At 43.4% G+C, this 20,830-nt stretch overlaps 1 protein-coding gene across 2 annotated transcripts in view; it reads right to left on the bottom strand.

Moving 5' to 3' along the window:
• Nucleotides 1-2,427: 2,427 nt before the first annotated feature.
• Nucleotides 2,428-20,830, bottom strand: part of LOC139422864 (nipped-B-like protein B) — a 55,607-nt gene continuing 37,204 nt past the window's right edge. For both annotated transcript variants that reach the window (XM_071174288.1, XM_071174289.1), the window contains exons 19-47: nt 20,418-20,569; nt 20,242-20,322; nt 18,339-18,439; nt 14,611-14,740; nt 14,433-14,515; nt 14,156-14,288; nt 13,857-14,000; nt 13,661-13,747; nt 12,757-12,980; nt 12,550-12,652; nt 12,326-12,424; nt 12,072-12,218; nt 11,176-11,310; nt 10,953-11,051; nt 10,757-10,810; nt 10,348-10,456; nt 10,046-10,182; nt 9,541-9,681; nt 9,174-9,422; nt 9,003-9,093; nt 8,657-8,830; nt 8,192-8,382; nt 7,538-7,645; nt 7,199-7,399; nt 6,911-7,057; nt 6,321-6,685; nt 4,168-4,342; nt 3,713-3,928; nt 2,428-3,531 (exon numbers count right to left, since the gene is read on the bottom strand). In XM_071174288.1, coding sequence (XP_071030389.1) covers nt 3,169-3,531; nt 3,713-3,928; nt 4,168-4,342; nt 6,321-6,685; nt 6,911-7,057; nt 7,199-7,399; nt 7,538-7,645; nt 8,192-8,382; nt 8,657-8,830; nt 9,003-9,093; nt 9,174-9,422; nt 9,541-9,681; nt 10,046-10,182; nt 10,348-10,456; nt 10,757-10,810; nt 10,953-11,051; nt 11,176-11,310; nt 12,072-12,218; nt 12,326-12,424; nt 12,550-12,652; nt 12,757-12,980; nt 13,661-13,747; nt 13,857-14,000; nt 14,156-14,288; nt 14,433-14,515; nt 14,611-14,740; nt 18,339-18,439; nt 20,242-20,322; nt 20,418-20,569 — 4,439 coding nt within the window. In that variant the 3' untranslated portion in view covers nt 2,428-3,168. The remainder of the gene's footprint in view (nt 3,532-3,712; nt 3,929-4,167; nt 4,343-6,320; nt 6,686-6,910; nt 7,058-7,198; nt 7,400-7,537; nt 7,646-8,191; nt 8,383-8,656; nt 8,831-9,002; nt 9,094-9,173; nt 9,423-9,540; nt 9,682-10,045; nt 10,183-10,347; nt 10,457-10,756; nt 10,811-10,952; nt 11,052-11,175; nt 11,311-12,071; nt 12,219-12,325; nt 12,425-12,549; nt 12,653-12,756; nt 12,981-13,660; nt 13,748-13,856; nt 14,001-14,155; nt 14,289-14,432; nt 14,516-14,610; nt 14,741-18,338; nt 18,440-20,241; nt 20,323-20,417; nt 20,570-20,830) is intronic.

The raw sequence follows: 20,830 nt of genomic DNA, 5'->3' as shown, positions 1-20,830 counted from the left end.
TTGCTGCCAGCCTCATGCCACTTTGGAACAGAGCTAGGGGTGAAAGGTTATGAAGTACCTCCGGTGTACTTTCAAGCGAGTTAGTAATGGTATCTTTTTGTAGGCACAAAATCCGCCATGATTCGTTGGACAAAGCCTATGGGGAATTTACTTTTTTGTAGGGTTTTTAGATACATAAATAAAATATCTTATACGTTTTGTTCTATAATATAATATTAATCTGGTAACGACACTTGTGATTTAAAAATAATAATTATGTAATCAAAAAAGCACAAAATCATTGGGGCTCCCGAGTGGCTTAGCAGTCTAAGGCACTGCATTTCAGTGCAAGAAGAGATTTAACTAGGCAAGTCAGTTAAGAACAAATTCTTATTTACAATGAAGGCCTTACCGGGGAACAGTGGGTTAACTGCCTTGTTCAGCGGCAGCTTTTTACCTTGTCAGCCCAGGATTCAATCCAGCAACCTTTCGGTTACTGTAACACTAACCACTAGGCCACCTGCCGCATCACATCCGACTGTGATTATGAGGCCCATAGGGTGACAAACATTGTAAATAATAATTTGTTCTTAACTTACTGGTTACATTTAAATATATATATTTGTATATGTAACGGATGTGAAACTGCTAGCTAGTTAGCGGTGGTGCGCGCTACATTTTTGTGGAGCGATGGGTAACGATGCTTCGTAGGTGACTGTTGTTGATGTGTGCAGAGGGTCCCTGGTTCGCGCCCGGATATGGACGAGGGGACGGTCTAAAGTTGTACTGTTACATATTCGTATATATATATACAAGAATTCATAGTTAATGTTAACTGACTATTGTTATCTCAAAGAACAAAACGTATACATTATCCTAAACCTGTGTTAAGCCTAGCCTGTCAGACCTTATTTTCGGCGTTTATCCCAAAACCCTATTATTTTCCAATACCTCAGTGTTCTTTCCCCATTCATTTCCCCCCATAGAAATGGATGAACGAAGCAAAGGTAACTTTTTATTACTACAAACTGGCGAGCTGTCTACCCGTTAGAGGCGAATTTCCACCACGCTCTTTTAAAAATCTTCCTAATCTTTCTTACCGCAAACGAACACGACTCCGAATTTTATTTTTCAGTCGCATCACTGACACTGTAATGTCAATTTATGTCCACTATGTGGCGACAGAGTCTTAGCTATACTTTTGGACATGGTAAATAGTGTGCAGCTAGAGTGAAAGAGGCGAAGCGAGAGCAAAGATTTTTAACGAACACAAGATAGACCACAGCCTGTCGTTTCCAATTGGAGCAAATTAATCATAGTGGGCAGAACAAGCAAGGAAGTGGGCAGAGCCAAGCACAAGCTGGCGATATCCTTCCTATTGGCGCATTCTAGCATGTATTTCAATATTTCCGTTAGGGAACGCCTACTATGTGACGTGTACGTGTTCAATAACGCAATTCACCCTTGCACGCATTTTAAACAATGCGATTTTTTGGAAACTTTGGTAAAACGTAGTCCACTCTGTAATTTTGTGAACCGAAAATTGTATTAAGATCAAATGTTTCATTGATGAGAAAATAACAGAATGTAGGCAAAAATCCCATCTCACTCAACTTCTCCCACTGTGCTTCCTCTCATTTTATTTGGTGGTGAGTGGAAATGCCAACCAGATGCTTCATATTTATACATCCGGTGAAACATCTGGCTCATTGTTCTGTGGCAAGAGGGTCCACTCCCGTCAAAATCTGTCCACGTGGGAATAAAGTAATAAGCAGACCGCCTCGCCTGCCTTCGCACCTTTGGGACGACTGCCATTGTTAAGGCGGAGACTATCTCTGGTGCAGCTCATATGCCAAATGTTAGAAAGCCTCTCCTTTCCTGGTACTGAGTTAGTCCCAGGATCTTGTTTAAGCCTGAAACCAAATGGGCAGCTAGCCATATTGGCCTTTAGCATCTGTCAGATGCAGCATAAACCTTTTATTTACGCAACAGTGGGTCTAGAGCCATATATTTCAATTTTTCAGAATATTTTTTCCCGTGTGGATCCTTCATCAGGTTCATACAATACATGGTTTTACCTTACTCAACCCAGTTCATGACAGAAACTGTCAGTGGCATACAGAAACAAGATGCCAAAGGTGTTCATCCCTGCATTTTGCAAGGCCCTCTCTGAAACAGAGTTGATGAGTCATGCATTTACAATTTTTCTGAGTTGCAGACACCTAGGTAATCAAACATGGTGCACTACTAAACCACCACATTCAACCTAAGACAAAATTGACCATATTGCAATTATACTACTAGGGAATCAAAATACTGTCGCCTTTACCAAAATCTAAAAATAAAACAAAAATGACAAACAAATTACAAGTTGACAAGAGATACTGCATGGTGGCGCACCATCCCCACGAAAAAATAAAATAAAGTCAATTGCAAACGAGACAAGTAACAAAGAGAAGTAAAAAATATTTATTGCAATATTTGCTCCGCCAGAAGTGCTGGGGGATCCCTTTTCTCTCTTGGGTGACCTTTGACCTAATACATCAAATTCTACATTTACAAAAAACTCCCCTGCATGTAGGCCACAGATACTGCACGCTTCGCTTTCAACAGAATAAATTATATCCAAGAGACTCCATTGTACAGCATGGGTAAACAAATAAAGGGAATAAAACATAAAAGAAAAGGTAAAGGTTTTAAAAGTAGCTTCCCTGGAAACTGAGCTAAGCTAAAGAAATCCAACCGGTGCTAGGTTAAACTCCAAGAACACTTTATTTAGAACATTAACAGACTAATTTCCAACATTCACTTTGTTTATTTTTTTTTTAAACAGAATTTGTCAGAGATAAACATTTTTTTTTGTGTGTGTGTTAAACTTTGATACAGTGGGAAAATCAAACAACCGAGTTGCTGTACAACAGCGAAGGAGCTTCCACGCAATGTTATCCAAACATTTCCTTCTTGTGTTTTTTCTGTTTAACTTAAACATATCCTGGATCCAGATTAAAATGTTCATCACAGACCAAAAGTTCACAATACCTGCTCTCCTCTCTCTCTCTGCTATCTCGTGCTTACATTTATGTTTTGCATGTCTGTAGTATATTTGTCTTTTCTGTATTAGAAAAACGTTGTATCCTCATAGTAGAGTTTGGCTGCAAAGAGTTTGTATGAGAATAACCGTATAGTCGATTAGGAAGTTCCCTCCTTCGCTGAGTACAGTGACCGTAAAGTCTGCACCACTCTGTTCGTCAGCTTGTGTGCACTCGTCAAGGCGATTTTCTTGTAAATAATGTCAGACTCCTTGATAGTGTCCACCCAAGGCACCGTTTTGCGTCCGTCCCGTTTCTTAGCCTCGCCCCAGACTCCAGAGTAGGAGCCAGCCATCCATTGTACTCTGTAGCCCGTGTTGGTCTTCTGGATGATGCGGGCGATCTGCGGCCGGTCCTTGTACTTGGGGCAGCAGAGGGCGATGACGTCCCTGGCGGCCAACGTCTCATTCATGTGACCTGATGCCTCTGCAGAGTCGCCGTGCTTCCTCGACCGCCGTGATGACTGGGGAGAGAAACAGCAGTGTTACACCTCACATAGCATTCATTTACTACAACATCCAACGAACTGGAGAGAGCACATAGGTTTAAGAAGCGAACATGGCAGTTATCAGTCTTCTAATAAATCCTTAACAGGGACAATAACAGCTGTATGACAGTGCAATAACAGGCTGCTTAGGGCTCACCACTGGGGTTTTCTCATCTCCGTCGCTCTCGTCGTCGTCCGTCTCTATAGGAGCCTGGTGGTGGTTCTTGTGGTCCTGGTGGTGGTTCTTGTGGTCCTGGTGGCTGGGCCCTCCCAGCAATGAAGTGATGGCTTTGTTTCTGGCGTTAGCGCTGGCTGACGCCTCACCTTCCTCATCCTCTTCATCAGGGTCCAAATGCTCCATCAGTAACTTGAACTGAAAGAGACCAGAATGTTAACCAGTCTGCTGTGCTCAGACATGGCTAGTTTAATTTACTGCACACCTTTTACAGAGTACAAAAAGGACCTCCATCTGGTTCAATTCTGTTTAAATTCAGTAAATTCAGGAAGTAAATTGGAATTCCAATCCATATTTTCCTTAACTCCATTACAGGACCCTAAACTAAACGACTCAAGACTTAAAAAAAAGGAAATGTGGTCAGAGTGAGCTCTTACATCTAGGTACTGTTTGACGATCCTCCTCTTGATGTCGTAGGTGAGTTCTACGTTGGCCAGGTCAGAGGTCAGGAAGTCCAGTGTCTGGTGAGGGCTGAAGTGCACGTGACTCTTCCTGTTCACCGCCTTCTCGTATACCTTGGCCGATTCCGTCGGAGAGTACTTTTGGATTTTACTTCAATGGGCAGAGGGAGAAGTTGGGTTTAGGTTAATTCCTCTTTAAAGTGGCAATATGTAACCTTTTGGGTGACCTGACCAAATTCCCATAGAAATGTCAGTTATATTTCGATCATTCTAATTGAAAGCAAGTAAAGAGGCTGTAGACCTGCTCTATGCTTCCCGTTCTCAAGTTTTGTTTTTGCGTCTTTTACTTTTGTTATTGTACATTAGCTTCAAACAGATTGAAACAACAATAATTTTGGTTATGGAAAAGTTATTTCACAGCGGTTTAGATGGTACAATGATTCTCTACACTATACTAGCTTATTTTGTCACAAACTGAAATTAGGCAAACTAAAAGAAACGTCCCTTTTTCAGGACCCCGACTTTCAAAGATAATTCATAAAAATCTAAATAACTTCACAGATCTTCATTGTAAAGTGTTTAAACTCTGTTTCAAATGCTTGTTCAATGAACCATAAACAATTAATGAACATGCTCCTGTGGAACAGTCGTTAAGACACTAACAGCTTACAGACGGTAGGCAATTAAGGTCACAGTTATGAAAACTTAGGACACTAAAGAGGCCTTTCTACTGACTCTGAAAAACACCCAAAAAAAGATGCCCAGGGTTCCTGCTCATCTGAGTGAACGTGCCTTAGACATGCTCTAAAGGGGGCATGAGGACTGCAGATGTGGCCAGGGCAAGAAATTGCAATATCCGTACTGTGAGACAGCGCTACAGGGAGACAGGACTGACAGCTGATGGTCCTCGCAGTGGCAGACCACGTGTAACAACACTTGCACAGAATAGGTACATCCGAACATCACACCTGTGGGACAGGTACAGGATGGCAACAACTGCCCGAGTTACACCAGGAACGCACAATCCCTCCATCAGTGCTCAGACTGTCCGCAATAGGCTGAGAGAGGCTGGACTGTAGGCTTGTAGGCCTGTTGTAAGGCAGGTCCTCACCAGACATCACCGGCAACAACGTTGCCTATGGACACAAACCCACCGTCGCAGGACCAGACAGGACTGGCAAAAAGTGCTCTTCACTGATTAGTCACAGTTTTGTCACACCAGGGGTGATGGTCGGATTCGCGTTTATCGTCGAGGGAATGAGCGTTACACCGAGGCCTGTACTCTGGAGCGAAATCAATTTGGAGGTGGAGGGTCCGTCATGGTCTGGCGCGGTGTGTCACAGCATCATTGGACTGAGCTTGTTGTCATTGCAGGCAATCTCAAGGCTGTGCGTTACAGGGAAGACATCCTCCTCCCTCATGTGGTACCCTTCCTGCAGGCTCCAGCTTGACAATGCCAACAGCCATACTGCTCGTTCTGTGCGTGATTTCCTGCAAGACAGGAATGTCAGTGTTCTGCCATGGCCAGCGAAGAGCCCGGATCTCAATCACATTGAGCACATCTGGGACCTGTTGGATCGGAGGGTGAGGGCTAGGGCCATTCCATTCCCCCCAGAAATGTCCGAGAACTTGCAGGTGCCTTGGTGGAAGAGTGGGGTAACATTTCACAGCAAGAACTGGCAAATCTGGTGCAGTCCATGAGGAGGAGATGTACTGCAGTACTTAATGCTGCTGGTGACTACACCAGATACTGACGTTACTTTTGATTTTGACCCCCCCTTTTGTTCAGGGACACATTATTCAATTTCTGTTAGTCACATGTCTGTGGAACTTGTTCAGTTTATGTCTCAGTTGTTGAAACATATGTTCATACAAATATTTACACATGTTAAGTTTGCGAAAAAATAAACACAGTTGACATTTCTTTTTTTGAGTTCATTAGAGTTTTAGCAACCAGGAAATGGCGGAACGATTTCTGCATAGTGCAACTTTAACTGAGAAATTGTCATGGCAACATAAAAAGACAAGACATATCAGTATATTGCGATCTTCCTAGCTCTGTCTTTCATGTCCAGTGAGGCGGTAAGGTGAGATGTTATGTGGTTGTGTTCCTCCTGGCATTGACGTACCTGTCCGAGAAGCCGTAGAGGTTCTTGAGATGCTGCTTTAGAACCAATAGTAGTAGTATTCCCTGTGAGGCGTTGGCAAAGTCCAACAGGGGGATCGGGTTGTCAGGCAGACGCTGCATCACCTTGTCCAAGTCCTCCATTTCCAGGTCAGAGTCAGAGTCTGACTCCACAGGGGCCTGGGCCCGGTGTTTGGGCTTCTTGGGCCTGTGGACCACCTCGTCGTCCTCGTCACTACTGTTGGAGCTGATGCTGTGACGGTGATGTTCCTCCTCCGATGACGACGATGATGACGAGTTCTCTTCCTCTGACTGGTATTTCCTCTCTTTCGACTTCTTCTCCCGCTGCCTTGGCTCTTTGAGAAGGGACTGCAGAGAGGACAGAGGAGTGAGTCAGTCATTCACAACCAAACTAAGGCTATTGTTAGGGATTGTTATAGGATATAAAACCCACAACAGCTTGTAAAAGTCTATAAAAGTCACATTATAGTTAGTGTTTTCACAAGCCTGTGCACTTGTGGCTACGTGTGATCTTTGAAGTACTTATGGCAAGGCTGCTGACAAACACTACATAGTGACGTGTGCATCACCTACCTCCTTGAAGGACTGCAGCAGGTTGCTGCCGGACACAGACAGGGTGATGTCAATGTGGTGCATGATGAAGAGAGGTTCCTCCTGGATCTGGTAGGGGAAACAGGCTAGGTTGTCTGCCATGTACAGGAGCATGTTGACCTCAATCTTCTGCAGGGGGAAAGTCACAATACCAAACATTACTTCACAAAACTGTTAATTTTGTCTATAAAAATAGGGATTGTATATGAATGTTTACTGCTATAATACTGATTATTCTTAGTGTGTGTCTAGGGGGAAGGAGGAACTCACCGAGCTGTCATCAAACAAGTTGAGCAGTGAGATGAGGAAGGCTCGTCGGTGCTGCCGGTTGGATCGGACCATGGAGAAGAGGTGGGCGCAGAGGGCGGAGGTGGTCTCGTCCTGCCGGTAACCCCGGATCACCGTACCCTTAGCTGACCAGATAGCCTGCTGCACCTGGTAAGACATCTTCATCCCCGCCACGGCCTTCATCTGGACACACACACACACAACCAAACACATTCTATACATTGATAACATACTGTACAATAGATGATCACATTACCAGCCTGTTGAGAGGCCAGTCTACTCTTCCTACCCTGAGACCAGTCTACAGACAGAAACACTCACATGGATGAAGCCGCTGTATTTCTTATCAATCTCCACCAGCTGCTGGTCTGCCTTATTCCTCATGGTGGGCTCTGGGTCCGTTCCCATGGCAATCAGGTAGGGCACACACTGAAACAAAACAGGAGGTTGGGTCAACAGGGATTACAAAGCTGTGGAAGCACGTGGTTGTATACTGGTACTTCACCCATAATAACACTTACTTATTCCAGTCCTAAATTAAGTAAAAACCTTGTGCACAGCATTATGTCCAGATACACCTATTAAAGGTCCAATGCAACTGTTTTTTAAATCATTAAATAATTTCTGGGGTAACAATTTAGTACCGTCTTGTCATGGTTTTCAATTCAAATGGTCAAAAAGAAACAAAAATAGCTTATTGGCAAAGAGTAATTTTTCAAGCAATAATTTAGCTAGGACTGTCTGGGAGTGGTCTGAGTAGACAGTTAAAACTGTTATTGGCAGAGAGGTTTGGAACTCTTTCTTATTGGTCTATTAATTCATTTACCGCCTGGTGATGTGCACCAGAGGCAGCGGCCTAGACCGCTACACCACCCTAGGCCAGAGCCTTTTCTAATTATTTAACTGACCAGAGTTTGTGCATGCCTTGTTTGAGAAGAGTAGCCCAGTGGTGTGTACTGTCAGGTGGAAGCGTACCTGTACAGGATGGATGAGGCCCTGGTTGAGTGTCAGGGCAATGACGTTGAGGGCAAAATGTCGTACGGTGGACTGTGTGTGGAAGAAGGCCTCCAACACCTGCTTCAGGTACAGCTGCATGATGGAGCTGCTCATACCTGACGAGATGTCACCCATCTCCTTCAGGTCCTCCTGCTTCGACAGCTTCTTCCCTGCAGACGTACAAAGACAAGAGCCATTTAGGAAACTAGCCACTAGGCAACAACATCATGGAGGCATGCCCTAACTAACACATTCAATATCCTTAGCTCCATTCTATCAACTTGAAGATATTTCTGTGCTTGTGTGGACTTCTTTTCTACCTGTATTGATATGAATGAATGAGCTAGGGCCACAAATACAAAAATGTTTGCACGTCATTTTGTAAGTCACTTTGGAGTAAATAGCATATATATTATATTGACTGGACACAGAGGTGAGACTCACACTGTTGGTCGGCCTCCTGCATGCGCGAGTCTTCCTCCTGCAGGTATGTCTGGAGGTTCTTCAGCACCTGGATCTTTAGGTTGACAGAGCTCTTCCTGTCCGACAGGATGCCATTGTACAGACTCATCACATCCTGCATGAACATCAGCCCTGGGTACTGGATGAACTGGAAGCCTGGAGAATGGAGAAAATGGGATAGGGAGAAAGAGGGATATCAACACCGAGGGACCAGGGAAATAAGCCATTGGTGATGAATGACAGAAGTTTGAAAGGTACTGCAATACCAATACAGAAGGGTCATTGTTAGAGCAACACATGGTCTGTGGTAGGGTGAGGTGAGCTTTACCTAGACCAATGATGGCCTTGGTCTGAACTTCCTCATCTTCATGCTTAGTGAAGTACAGCAAAAGCTCCATCACTTTTTCCTTTATCACAACCTACAACACACAAATGTTCTTTAAAGAAAAGAACAGTTGGTCACAACAATGTTAAGAAAAATGAGTCTTCCTGGACCGACCTTTGTGGGGCCCTTGAATTCCTCCTCGTCAAAGTCAAAGTGGCGACAGAGTGCCCCCACAGTGAACAGCGAGCGCAGCAAGGCCGGTTTGTTAGCAGCCAGAACAGGGTTGTTGGAGTCCTCAGAGTGCTGGGTCTTCAGCTTGGTCAGGGCACCATAGTAACGGTTGAAACAAGCCCACACAAACTTGTAGTTGCGAGTGACCCTGTTCACCACAGCTCCAAGACAGCTCACACAGTGTTGTACAACCTGAGAAACAAGATTACTGAATAACTAAAAACAGCATTTTAACACCTTTTATTTGTTCCTTCACGGTTATTTTAGTATTGAACCTGGGTACAAGCTGTAGCTTTTACAAGAGACATACCGTCATGCCGTATTTGATGATGAGCTTCATCAGGTCTTCCTCTATGGTGGTGAGGAAGGTCTCAGAGGGGTGCTCCATCAGAGGGATCACCAGCTCAAGGATCTTGGCCACATTACAGATCACCATGAAGTCACTCTGGGTCTGGAAACACAAGAGAAATCCATATTGATAGGGTTTGGCCGGCGTAGGCCGTCAATGTAAAATAATAATTTGTTCTTAACTGACTTGCCTAGTTAAATAAAGGTTAAAGAAAGAAAATAAATTGATAGAGCAAGAGAGATTTTTATGTTGTGAGTCGCAGCTTGACCCCATTGGTCACGTTGTTGTATAAAACTTGTACCGACAACGATCAACCACTAGATGGCCCTAGAGCTCTATGTAAAATCAAGTGAACGTTTTTTGCCTTGAACTTTTACACCTGGCACAATATACTTATTTCAGAAGAAAAAAACATCACAATAACTACAGTAAATTTCTACAAATTGAGGAGAGAAAGTGTCCTTACGTTGCACTTGGTGGTGAGATAAGGCTGGATGGTCATGGCATGTTTGACCATCAGCTGGGATCGGATTTTACTGAACAGAAAGAGGGTGGTGATGCAGGACACCAGACGGTTGGAATTCACCCCCTTGTTCTCAATGTCTGAAACACAAACACAGATTCTTCCTTCAGACTGAACTGGACTTTCTCACAGTCCATGAGAGTTTATCATATCATAATCAACAGTACATTCATGTGTCAGTATAAATGGCAATTTGAAATCAAAACCGTGAGTACACCAACGATAGCTGTGAGTGAGCTCCATACCAGTGAGAGACTCTTCATATTTTAGGATGTGTTCCACTAGATTGTCCACCAGCTGAACGCAGGCCTTTCTGGCTGGCTTATAGGCGGCATCTTCCTCTGTCTTCAGCAGCTAAACAGCGATAAAGTAGGGGGAGGTTGTGAGATGAGGCACACAACCATCACAAGTCTGTCTTGAACTCCTTTGCAACAGCTCTCATTAGAGAAAACTGATAAATAAGTCACAGTACAGACGTTTCAAGGATGACCTGAAGTAAACAGCATTACTTCCTGTGCTTGATACTCTCCATAACCATAAATAGGCCTACATGTGATAATCAATAAACCTGAGCCAATGATAAAAAAAAGTTATGAACAAAACTCCAGGCCAACTATTACCATGTAATACACAGACACAATTCAAAATACTCACATTTTGAAGCAGCTGCTCAAACCAGTCATAGCCTGTATCTTTGCATGCAGACACCTAGGAAATATGTCATATGTCATCAGGTCAAGACATGTTGAACAGTCACTCCTAAAATACAGTAACACAGACCGATATGTACATTGGAAAGTTATTTGTCTGTTTGGTAGTTCTGTGCTCAGCTTTGAGCCCTGGAACTCACTACATCTGTGATGTTGAGGATCTTGCGGGTCATGGCGTCTTTATCGTGATTGGGTGTAGGGGTGAACCAGAGTTTCTGGAAGGTCTCGTTCACAAGTTTCTGAAGAAGAAAGCGGTGCAACATTTTGAAATATGCAAACAAAGACAGGTAACTTTTGGAAGCCCTGCGATGTATCCATTCACACATGAAACACAGGCATTTACAGATGCAGACAGATACACACCTTGATGCCCTCCTCGTCGTTAACCCTGCGGATCATCTTGACACACATCTCAGTGATCTTGTTGAAGGTGGGTTGCTCCAGACAGATGTCTCTAAGGATCTTAATCACCCTCTTCCTCACACTGATACCCGTATCCTGGAAAAAGAGGGGCAGAATTAATACATTTACATTTGAGTAATTTAGCAGATCTTATCCATGGCGACTTACAGTAATGAGTGCATACATTTTATGTACTTTTTCATACTGATCCCCCATGGGAATCAAAACCACAACCGTGGCGTTGTCAGCTCCATGCTCTACCAACTGAGCCACACAGGACCCAGATGCTGATGCTAAGGCAACTTCCACCATATTTACACAATGTCACTCCAGGGTTACTTATCCCTGTATTTTCTAAATTATATTATATATAAGCGATAAAAATATATATTATCCAAAATAAGTTAAACATGAAATATATTTCATATTAAAAAAATTATAAATCGGAGTAACTCTTGTTGAGTAGAGCAGAAATGATAGGTTCTCATCGGCACTTCATTTACTTTGAGAAGCCTGCAGTTCTCCAGCAGAGCCATAAGTGGCAGTGTGGAGAAAAGGATATTACCTTAAATGAACTTTTACACTTGGAATGAACCCTCAGCTAGAGGTGGCAAGAGTCATCGGCCCAGTTCCATTTCTCACTGCTCTGTGTGAGCGGATGCCTTCTCATCCTCCTACAGCCCACAGAAAGGGCTCTGAGCCATGTTATCCTATCTGACAGCTTGTTTGAGTATTGCTCAAAGAGTTGCACTTCACAGCTGTGTTTAGGGTGAATGTCCCGCTGTGACTCGGTCTCTGTGTATAAAGATGTGCGTTAGCCTGCTTGTTGAGGTGTTGTTATGGTGTGTGTTCGTTACCAGTATCCTCTCGATCAGCATGTCATAGTACTGCTCTGTGAGCTGGGGTCTGCTCAGCACAAAACGCCCCAGCAGCTCCACAGCAGCCTCGCGTACACTGGTGGAGTTGTCCATCAGACGACCATGGACCCCGCGCTGCATGTCCAACTGATGAGAGAAGGAGATGATGAGGACTGAGGAAACACTTATGCACAGACAAAAAGGCTGAGCATATTTAGATACATCAGGTTTAGTGTTGGGTAGAGCAGACTCACCCTGGCCAGAATACTGGGGTCTACAGCCACCACCTCAGACAAACACTTCATGGCTTTAGTTCTGACAGCTATGGCACTCTCCCCCAGCACTCTCAGAATCTGTTGAAGAGGAGCGAGAAAGGGATTATTTACAAATCATACACACAGAGCACCAAATTAACCACACTCTGGTTCACAACACACACATGAAGGAACTTAATCAAATCACTCTCGCATACTCTTACCTGTGTTAAATAAATATCGAAGCTCTGAGCGAATGGCCTCATAGAGGCCAAATATCTGACAATCAGGCAAGAGTCATCATAGTCCACAGTGTCAGAGTTCATCCTGTGGGCGAAGAGAGGAAGAGAAGAACGCATTTGAAAAAAAGAGACACAGGCAAACACTGAGGTTGAAGCACTGACAGTGGGACAGTGAGGGTTGAGTCCTACCTCAGTGTGCTGAACTGCGAGGGCGCGGTCTTGATAATGTTGCGGAGGTACTTCTTGCGTGCCTCGGCTCTCTGCATGATCTCTCCGGTGGTCTCGATGTCCTTGGTGTGGTGCTGGCCTTCAGAAGAGTCCTCGTCCCCTCGCTGGTTCTGAGACTTCATGGCCTTCTCCATCTCTGTCAAAGTGTCCCTGAACCACTGGGCAATGTAGAACTTCCTGGCAAACTGAAGGCAGAAGCAGAAATCAACAGTTACATCTCAAACCTGATATGTGAATAACGGCAATGGTGGAAAAAGTACCCAACTGTCATACTTGAGTAACAGTAAAGATACCTTAATAGAAAACAACGCAAGTAAAAGTTAGTCACCCAGTAAAATACTACTTGATTAAAAGTCTGAAAGTATTTGGTTTAAAATATACTTATCAAAAGTAAACATAATTGCTCAAATATACTTAGATATCAAAAGTAAAAGTGAAAGTATAAATCATTTCAAAATCCTAATATTAATCAAACAAGACAGCACAATTTTTTACATTTATTTTAATTTACGGATAGCCAGGGGCATGATCCAACACTCTGACATAATTTACAAACAAAGCATGTGTGTTTAGTGAGTCCGCCAGATCAGAGGCAGTAGGGATGACCAGGGATCTCTTGATAAGTGTGTGAATGGACCCTTTTTCTGTACTTTGGGGTGTCAGAGTAGATGTATGGAGTAAAAAGTACATTATTTTCTTTAAGAATGTAGTGAAGTAAAAGTAGTCAAAAATATAAATAGTAAATTACAGATACCCCCAAAAAACTACTTAAGTAGTACTTTCAAGTATTTTTCCTTGGCTAAGTACTTTACACCACTGAATATAGTGTAGCTATAACTACAGTATGTTCAAAAAATACACTCACAACTAGAGATGGATCCGTCTCTGCGTTCTCATCCATGTAGTCCAACAGGGCCTTCTGCAGCTGCTGGGTCTCATCATTGCCTTGAGTCTAGGTTGATAACGAAACAGCAACAACATTGTGTTAGCATTATTCTGTGTATATCTTGAATGACAGTTGACTTTGAGGATTGTTATGGTCAGACTGAACGCCTAGCTACCTCTCTGAGGATGCGGTCGATGGAGCGCTGGTCCATCTTGCTGGTGACGCCGTCTTTGCGCAGGCGGGCAGCGACGGTGCCCAGGTAGTCTAGCGATGCCACCCTCAGAGCCATCTCTGTCTGCTTATTGCTAAACTGATGCACCTGGAACAGAGGATAGGGAGAAGAGTGTCATTCAGGCTGCTTTTCCTTCCACAACAGCAAATAACCCCACTCACCAGAGGAGTCCCATGTGCTTGTATCAACAGCTCTACTGCTGACCAATCACTGATTGGTTTAGCTATGACGGATGGACTCACCAGTAGACGACCCAGCAGACTGAGTAGAAGCTCAGCAGCTGGCCACTCTGGTTTGTTCACCGTAGACAGCAGGTCCTGGACAAAGTTTTCAAACAGTGGGCGATAGTCCTCCTCTCCCTGCTTACTGCCACACCTGAAACACAGACAGAGGAACACAGAGGCTTGGTCAAAGAGCTAACAGTATCATAAAGAGATATCTTAGACCATTTTCTATTAACAGTTCTAATCTAGTTTGATTGTGGAAATAATGAAAGGTTGTTAAGAGAGATCATCTTACTTCTTTAGGAAGACGGACAGGAAGTTCTGAGCTGCTCGCATTGCCGTCTCATAAGAGTTCGTGATCAGGACATCTTGGTCCACCTGGGAAAAGAGCAAGCAATTGTGAATAAAAGTATTTGGTGAAGATGTCCATAAGATGATTCCTAGCCCAGTCGGCATGGCCATCCCTAACATACCTTCTTATCATACTCGTCGTGACTGTCCCTGTTGTTCGGGAGGTGAACCACACATTGGATAAGCTGAAGCACCAGAGCTGTGACCATCTGGATGTACATGGGCTCCCCATCCTTATCACTGCTGTTCAGCCTAGGGACGCACAATATAGACAAATACACATACAGACAACCTCAATTGCACTCCACACTGCACCCCCACCTAGATAAGAGGAATACCTATGTGAGAATGCTATTCAGCTAAGCGTTCAACACCATTGTCTCCTCTCAGCTCGTCACCAAGCTTAGGACCCTGGGACTGAACACCTCCCTATGCAGCTGGATCCTGGACTTCCTGATGGGCCGACCCCAGGTGGTGAGGGAAGCCACGCGGTTCCTCAACACTGGGGCCCCACAGGTGTGAGTGCTTAGTCAAATCAAATGTATTTGTCACATATGAAATATGAAATACTTACTTACAAGCCCTTAACCAACAATGCGGTTTTAAGAAGAGAGTTAAGAAAACATTTACTAAATAAACTAAAGTAAAACATTTAATGACATTTTAAAAAGTAACACTATAAAATAACCATAATGAGGCTATATACAGGGGGTACCAGTATCGAGTCAATGTGCGGGGGTACCAGTATCGAGTCAATGTGCGGGGGTACAGGTCAGTCGAGGTAATTTGTACATGTAGGTAGGGGGTAATCAATGCAAATAGTCCCGGTGGCCATTTGATTAATTGTTCAGCAGTCTTATGGTTTGGGGGTAGAAGCTGTTAAGGATACTTTTGGACCTAGATTTGGCGCTCCGGTACTGCTTGCCATGCGGTTGCAGAGAGAACAGTCTATGACTATGGTTGAGTGGAGTCTTTGACAATCCCTTGGGCCTTCCTCTGACACTGCCTAGTATATAGGTCCTGGATGGCAGGAAGCTTGGCTCATATTTTGGATGAAAAGCGTGCCCAAATTAAACTGCCTGCTACTCAAGCCCAGAAGATAGGATATGCATATAATTAGTAGATTTGGATAGAAAACACTCTAAAGTTTCCAAAACCGTTAAAATAATATCTGATATGAACTGTCTGATATGGCAGGTGAAAACCAGAGGAAAATCCAACCAGGAAGTACTATTATTTTGAAAGGCTGTTTTTCCATTGAAAGCCTATCCACCATACAAAGACTTAGGACCCAGTTCATGAGCTCTATGGCTTCTTCAACATGTGGCCAGTCTTTAGGCATTGTTTCAGGCTTTTACTCTGAAAATGTGGCCAGTGGAAATTTCCAGACATCAGCCATGCGTCTGATCGGGAACGCGCCTTTCTTGTTTCTCTTTTTCTATTGACGAAGCTTTTGTCCGGTTGAAATATTATTGATTATTTATGACAAAAACAACCAAATGATTGATTTTAAACATCGTTTGGCATGTTTCTACTAACTTTTATTGGACTTTCATCTGGGCTTAGTGCACGCGCCTTGAGCATTCAGATTACTGGACAAAACGTGCAAACAAAAAGGAGGTTTCTGGTCATAAAGAGGGACATTATCGAACAAAACAAACATTTATTGTCTAACATGGAGACCTGGGAGTGCCACCAGATGAAGATCATCAAAGGTAAGTGATTCATTTTAATGCTATTTCTGACTTTTGTGACTCTCTCCTTGGCTGGAAAATGGCTGTATGGGTTTCTGTGGCTAGGTGCTGACCTAACATAATCGCAAAGTGTGCTTTCGCTGTAAAGCCTTGCATTAAGGAGAAGTTTATCTTTATTCGTATGTTTAACACTTGTATCGTTTATCAATGTTTATAATGAGTATTTCTGTAATTTGATGTGGCTCTCTGCACTTTCACGGGATGTTTGTTTGAAACAATGCATTTCTGAACATAACTCGCCAATGTAAACTGAGATTTTTGGATATAAATATGAACTTTATCGAACAAAACATACATGTATTGTGTAACATGAAGTCCTATAAGTGCCATCTGATGAAGATCATCAAAGGTTAGTGATTAATTGAATCGCTATTTCTGACTTGTGAGCCCTCTCCTTGGCTGGAAAATGGCTGTATGGTTTTCTGTAACTAGGTGCTGACCTAACATAATCGCATGGTGTGCTTTCGCAGTAAAGCCTTTTTTTAAATAAATCAGACACTGTGGTTGGATTTACAAGAAGTTTATCTTTAAAATGGTGTAAATACTTGTATGTTTGAGGAATTTTAATTATGGGATTTCTGTTGTTTTGAATTTGGTGCCCTGCAATTTCACTGGCTGTTGTCGAGGTGGGACGCTAGCGTCCCACTTGTACCAGAGAGGTTAAGTAGTGGGGAGTTTTTCAGGGCAAAAAGAAATAGAATGGAGCTAAGAACAGCTTTCCACAAGACACTGGGAGATGAAGTCACCTTTCAGCAGGAAAATAACCTAAAACACGAGGCCAAATCTACACAGAAGTCGCTTACCAAGAAGACTTTGAATGTTCCAGAGTGGCCGAGTTACAGTTTTGACTTAAATCTACATTAACATCTATGCCAAGACCTGAAAATGACTGTCTAGCAATGATTAACAACCAATTTGACAGAGCTTGAAGATTTTAAAAAGAATAATGAGAAAATGTTGCACAATCCAGGTGTGGAAAGCTATTAGAGACGTACCCAGAAAAACTCAGAAGTAATTGCTGCCAAAGGTGCTTCTACAACGTACTGTCTCAGGGGTGTGAATACTTATGTAAATGAGATATTTCTGTATTTCATTTTCAATACATTTCCACCAATTCTTTTTTATTTCACTTTGTCATTATGGGGTATTGTGTGTAGATGGGTAAGATATAGCGCGTTCTTGTTCTACCTTATGTTATTTTTAGTGCTACATCGATATTGATTACGGCATTGTTCGGTTTAGAGATAGCAAGAAAGGCATTTAACTCTCTTTGGGTAGGTGACATTAAAACCTGAAACTAGATAAACATTCTGAAAAGAACAAGAAAATGGTTTCATAACATTATAACATGCTGACAAGACCGGACACGTCGCGTGCGCGAGCGCCTCAAATTAAATTTAGAAATCCATGTTATTCAATTATTGCACCCACACTGCTTGCGCGCGCCAACGAGCGTCTGCGACACCAAGGGCTAAAATAGAACTCATTCCTATTTCTGACGCAGATCGCGCTGAAAGTCCTGCCTCTCCCATCTCCTCATTGGTTATACCCACGTGGGTGACTGAAAGACAAACTGTTTTGCCGGTAGTTGTGGAAATACAATGAAAGATGCAAATCACCATATAAGTTAAACGATGAAAAAGCCTGGAAGGAGGAGAGATGACTAGAAACGATTCGGTTGGCCGTTTTATGTGTGGATTAATTGTCAGAGTAGAGGTCCTTATGCATTTCAGGTAAAATAACATTTCAATGTTTATATCCCAGGACAAATTAGCTAGCAACAGCAAGCTAGCTAAATAGGACAAATTAACGTTAGCTAGCAAGTGCAAGCTATCTACCTAAATTGCCATACATGTTTAATGATTTCGACCTGTCCCCAAATTAATGTCATTGGTTCAGAGTTTGTTTTGATATTTTAACCTGCGTGTCGTGATCGCATTTGGTGTGGGGGGGCAAAATAAATGTATGCACGATAACGCACGTTGGCGCACGCGCGCAGCCGGTTTGGGTTCAGTGTTAGCATTTCTGAAATTCTCCTTGAGAACTCCTGATTTGTGTGGTCTCTCATGGCACATGTTCTTTGTCGGTGCAGTTACCTGAAGTTCCTGAGGCTGCGTTTGCTGGTGGGTAGTCTGGCCAGAGAGGTGAAGATCTCTTCCAGGATGAGCTGCCTGTGTTTTTCATAGCGAGAGAACACCTGAGGGGGGGCCGGAGGAAAGGCTCATCATTAGAGTTACCCTGACATTGCAATACATAATACATCCAGTCGTGGGCAAAAGTTTTGAGAATGACACAAATATTAATTTCCACAAAGTTTGCTGCTTCAGTGTCTTCAGATATTTTTGTCAGATGTTACTATGGAATACTGAAGTGTAATTACAATCATTACAAGTATAATTACAAGCAAGTGTCAAAGGCTTTTATTGACAATTACATGAAGTTGATGCAAAGAGTCAATATTTGCAGTGTTGACCCTTCTTTTCCAAGACCTCTGAAATCCTCCCTGGCATGCTGTCAATTAACTTCTGGGCAGCCCATTCTTGTATAATTAATGCTTGGAGTTTGTCAGAATTTGTGGGGTTTTGTTTGTCCACCCGCCTCTTGAGGATTGACAACAAGTTCTCAATGGGATTAAGGTCTGGGGAGTTTCCTGGCCATGGACCCAAAATATAGAGGTTTTGTTCCCCGAGCCACTTAGCTATCACGTTTGCCTTATGGCAAGGTGCTCAGTCATGCTTAAAATGGCATTGTTCGTCACCAAACTGTACCTGGATGGTTGGGAGAAGTTGCTCTCGGAGGATGTGTTGGTGCCATTCTTTATTCATGGCTGTGTTCTTAGGCAAAATTGTGAGTGAGCCCACTCCCTTGGCTGAGAAGGAACCCCACACATGAATGGTCTCAAGATGCTTTACTGTTGGCATGACACAGGACTGATGCTAGCGCTCACCTTGTCTTCTCCGGACAAGCTTTTTTCCGGATGCCCCAAACAATCGGAAAGGGAATTTGTTAGAGAAAATGACTTTACCCCAGTCCTCAGCAGTCCAATCACTGTACCTTTTGCAGAATATCAGTCTGATGTTTTTCCTGGAGAGAAGTGGCTTCTTTGCTGCCCTTCTTGACACCAGGCCATCCTCCAAAAGTCTTCGCCAGATGCACTCACACCTGCCTGCTGCCATTCCTGAGCAAGCTCTGCACTGGTGGTGCCCTGATCCCGCAGCTGACTCAACTTTAGGAGATGGTCCTGGTGCTTGCTGGACTTTCTTGGGCGCTCTGAAGCCTTCTTCACAACAATTGAACCGCTCTCCTTGAAGTTCTTGATGATCCGATAAATGGTTGATTTAGGTGCAATCTTACTGGCAGCAATATCCTTGCCTGTGAAGCCCTTTTTATGCAAAGCAATGATGACGGCACGTGTTTCCTTGCAGGTAACCATGATTGACAGAGGAAGAACAATGATTCCAAGCACCACCCTCCTTTTGGAGCTTCCAGTCTGTTATTCGAACTCAATTAGCATGACAGAGTAATCTCCAGACTTGTCCTCGTCAACACTCACACCTGTGTTAACGAGAGAATCACTGACATGATGTCAGCTGGTCTTTTTGTGGCAGGGCTGAAATGCAGTGGGAATGTTTTTTGGGGATTCAGTTCATTTGCATGGCAAAGAGGGACTTTGCAATTAATTGCAATTCATCTGATTACTCTTCATAACATTCTGGAGTATATGCAAATTGCCATCATACAAACTGAGGCAGCAGACTTGGTGAAAATTAATATTTGTGTCATTCTCAAAACTTTTGGCCACAACTGTACACAATGAAAGGGAATATAGTGTATTCTAGAACAAATCCAGAACTCCATGGGAACCCAGGTTTGAGGCACCACATCAAGAGCAACCCTGGCACTGCTATAAAGGGGATGTATGTAATGGAAGCACAATAAAAGGGAATATATTCTAGAACAACGGCAGAACTCCGTGGAAACACTGTTTTGGATTCTTACCGCAGTCACTAGTTTGATGGCACACAGCTGTAGCTCACTGACACTCTCCACAAAGAATGGAGTGATGCCCATGGAGGAGACCTGAGGGAAGGAGAGAGAGATGAGTTATATGGTAAGCAAGCAGAGGTCAGAAATCATGACCCCCCCCAGGGAAAGCACTAGGAGTGGAGTCTCACCTGCAGGATGGTGGTGTCAGTCAACAGCTGTATCTCCAGGAGCTCAGAGATGTTGCTGACGATGTCACACACCTTGTTGTAGAGCATGATGATCACCCTCTGCTTGTGTGTGGAGCTTTTAGCTCTCTTAGCCCTGGAGCTCAGCAAGCCACCTGGGTGAGAGAGGGGAGGAGAAGAGAGACAATGAATAAAAGTTCATAAAAAATGCAGAGCAGAGACCCTTTCCTCAGTCAGTCATGGCAGGGATAGGCATAACACTGGCCCAGGTAGTTCCGAGGGGACCACACGGTCTTGTATGTACACACCGTGTATATACTTCACATGAACTGTCTTTGAAATGTTCTGGGTGCTCTGGTCTTGAACAAACCACAGTCAAACTCAAAGTTTAACAGAGTGTATGAAGACTGTGACTG

This window comes from Oncorhynchus clarkii, chromosome 12, assembly GCF_045791955.1.
Source record: "Oncorhynchus clarkii lewisi isolate Uvic-CL-2024 chromosome 12, UVic_Ocla_1.0, whole genome shotgun sequence".
NCBI lineage: Eukaryota > Metazoa > Chordata > Actinopteri > Salmoniformes > Salmonidae > Oncorhynchus > Oncorhynchus clarkii.
The sequence above is the reverse complement of the archived record's forward strand: the minus strand, read 5'-3'. Positions and strand labels throughout refer to the sequence as shown.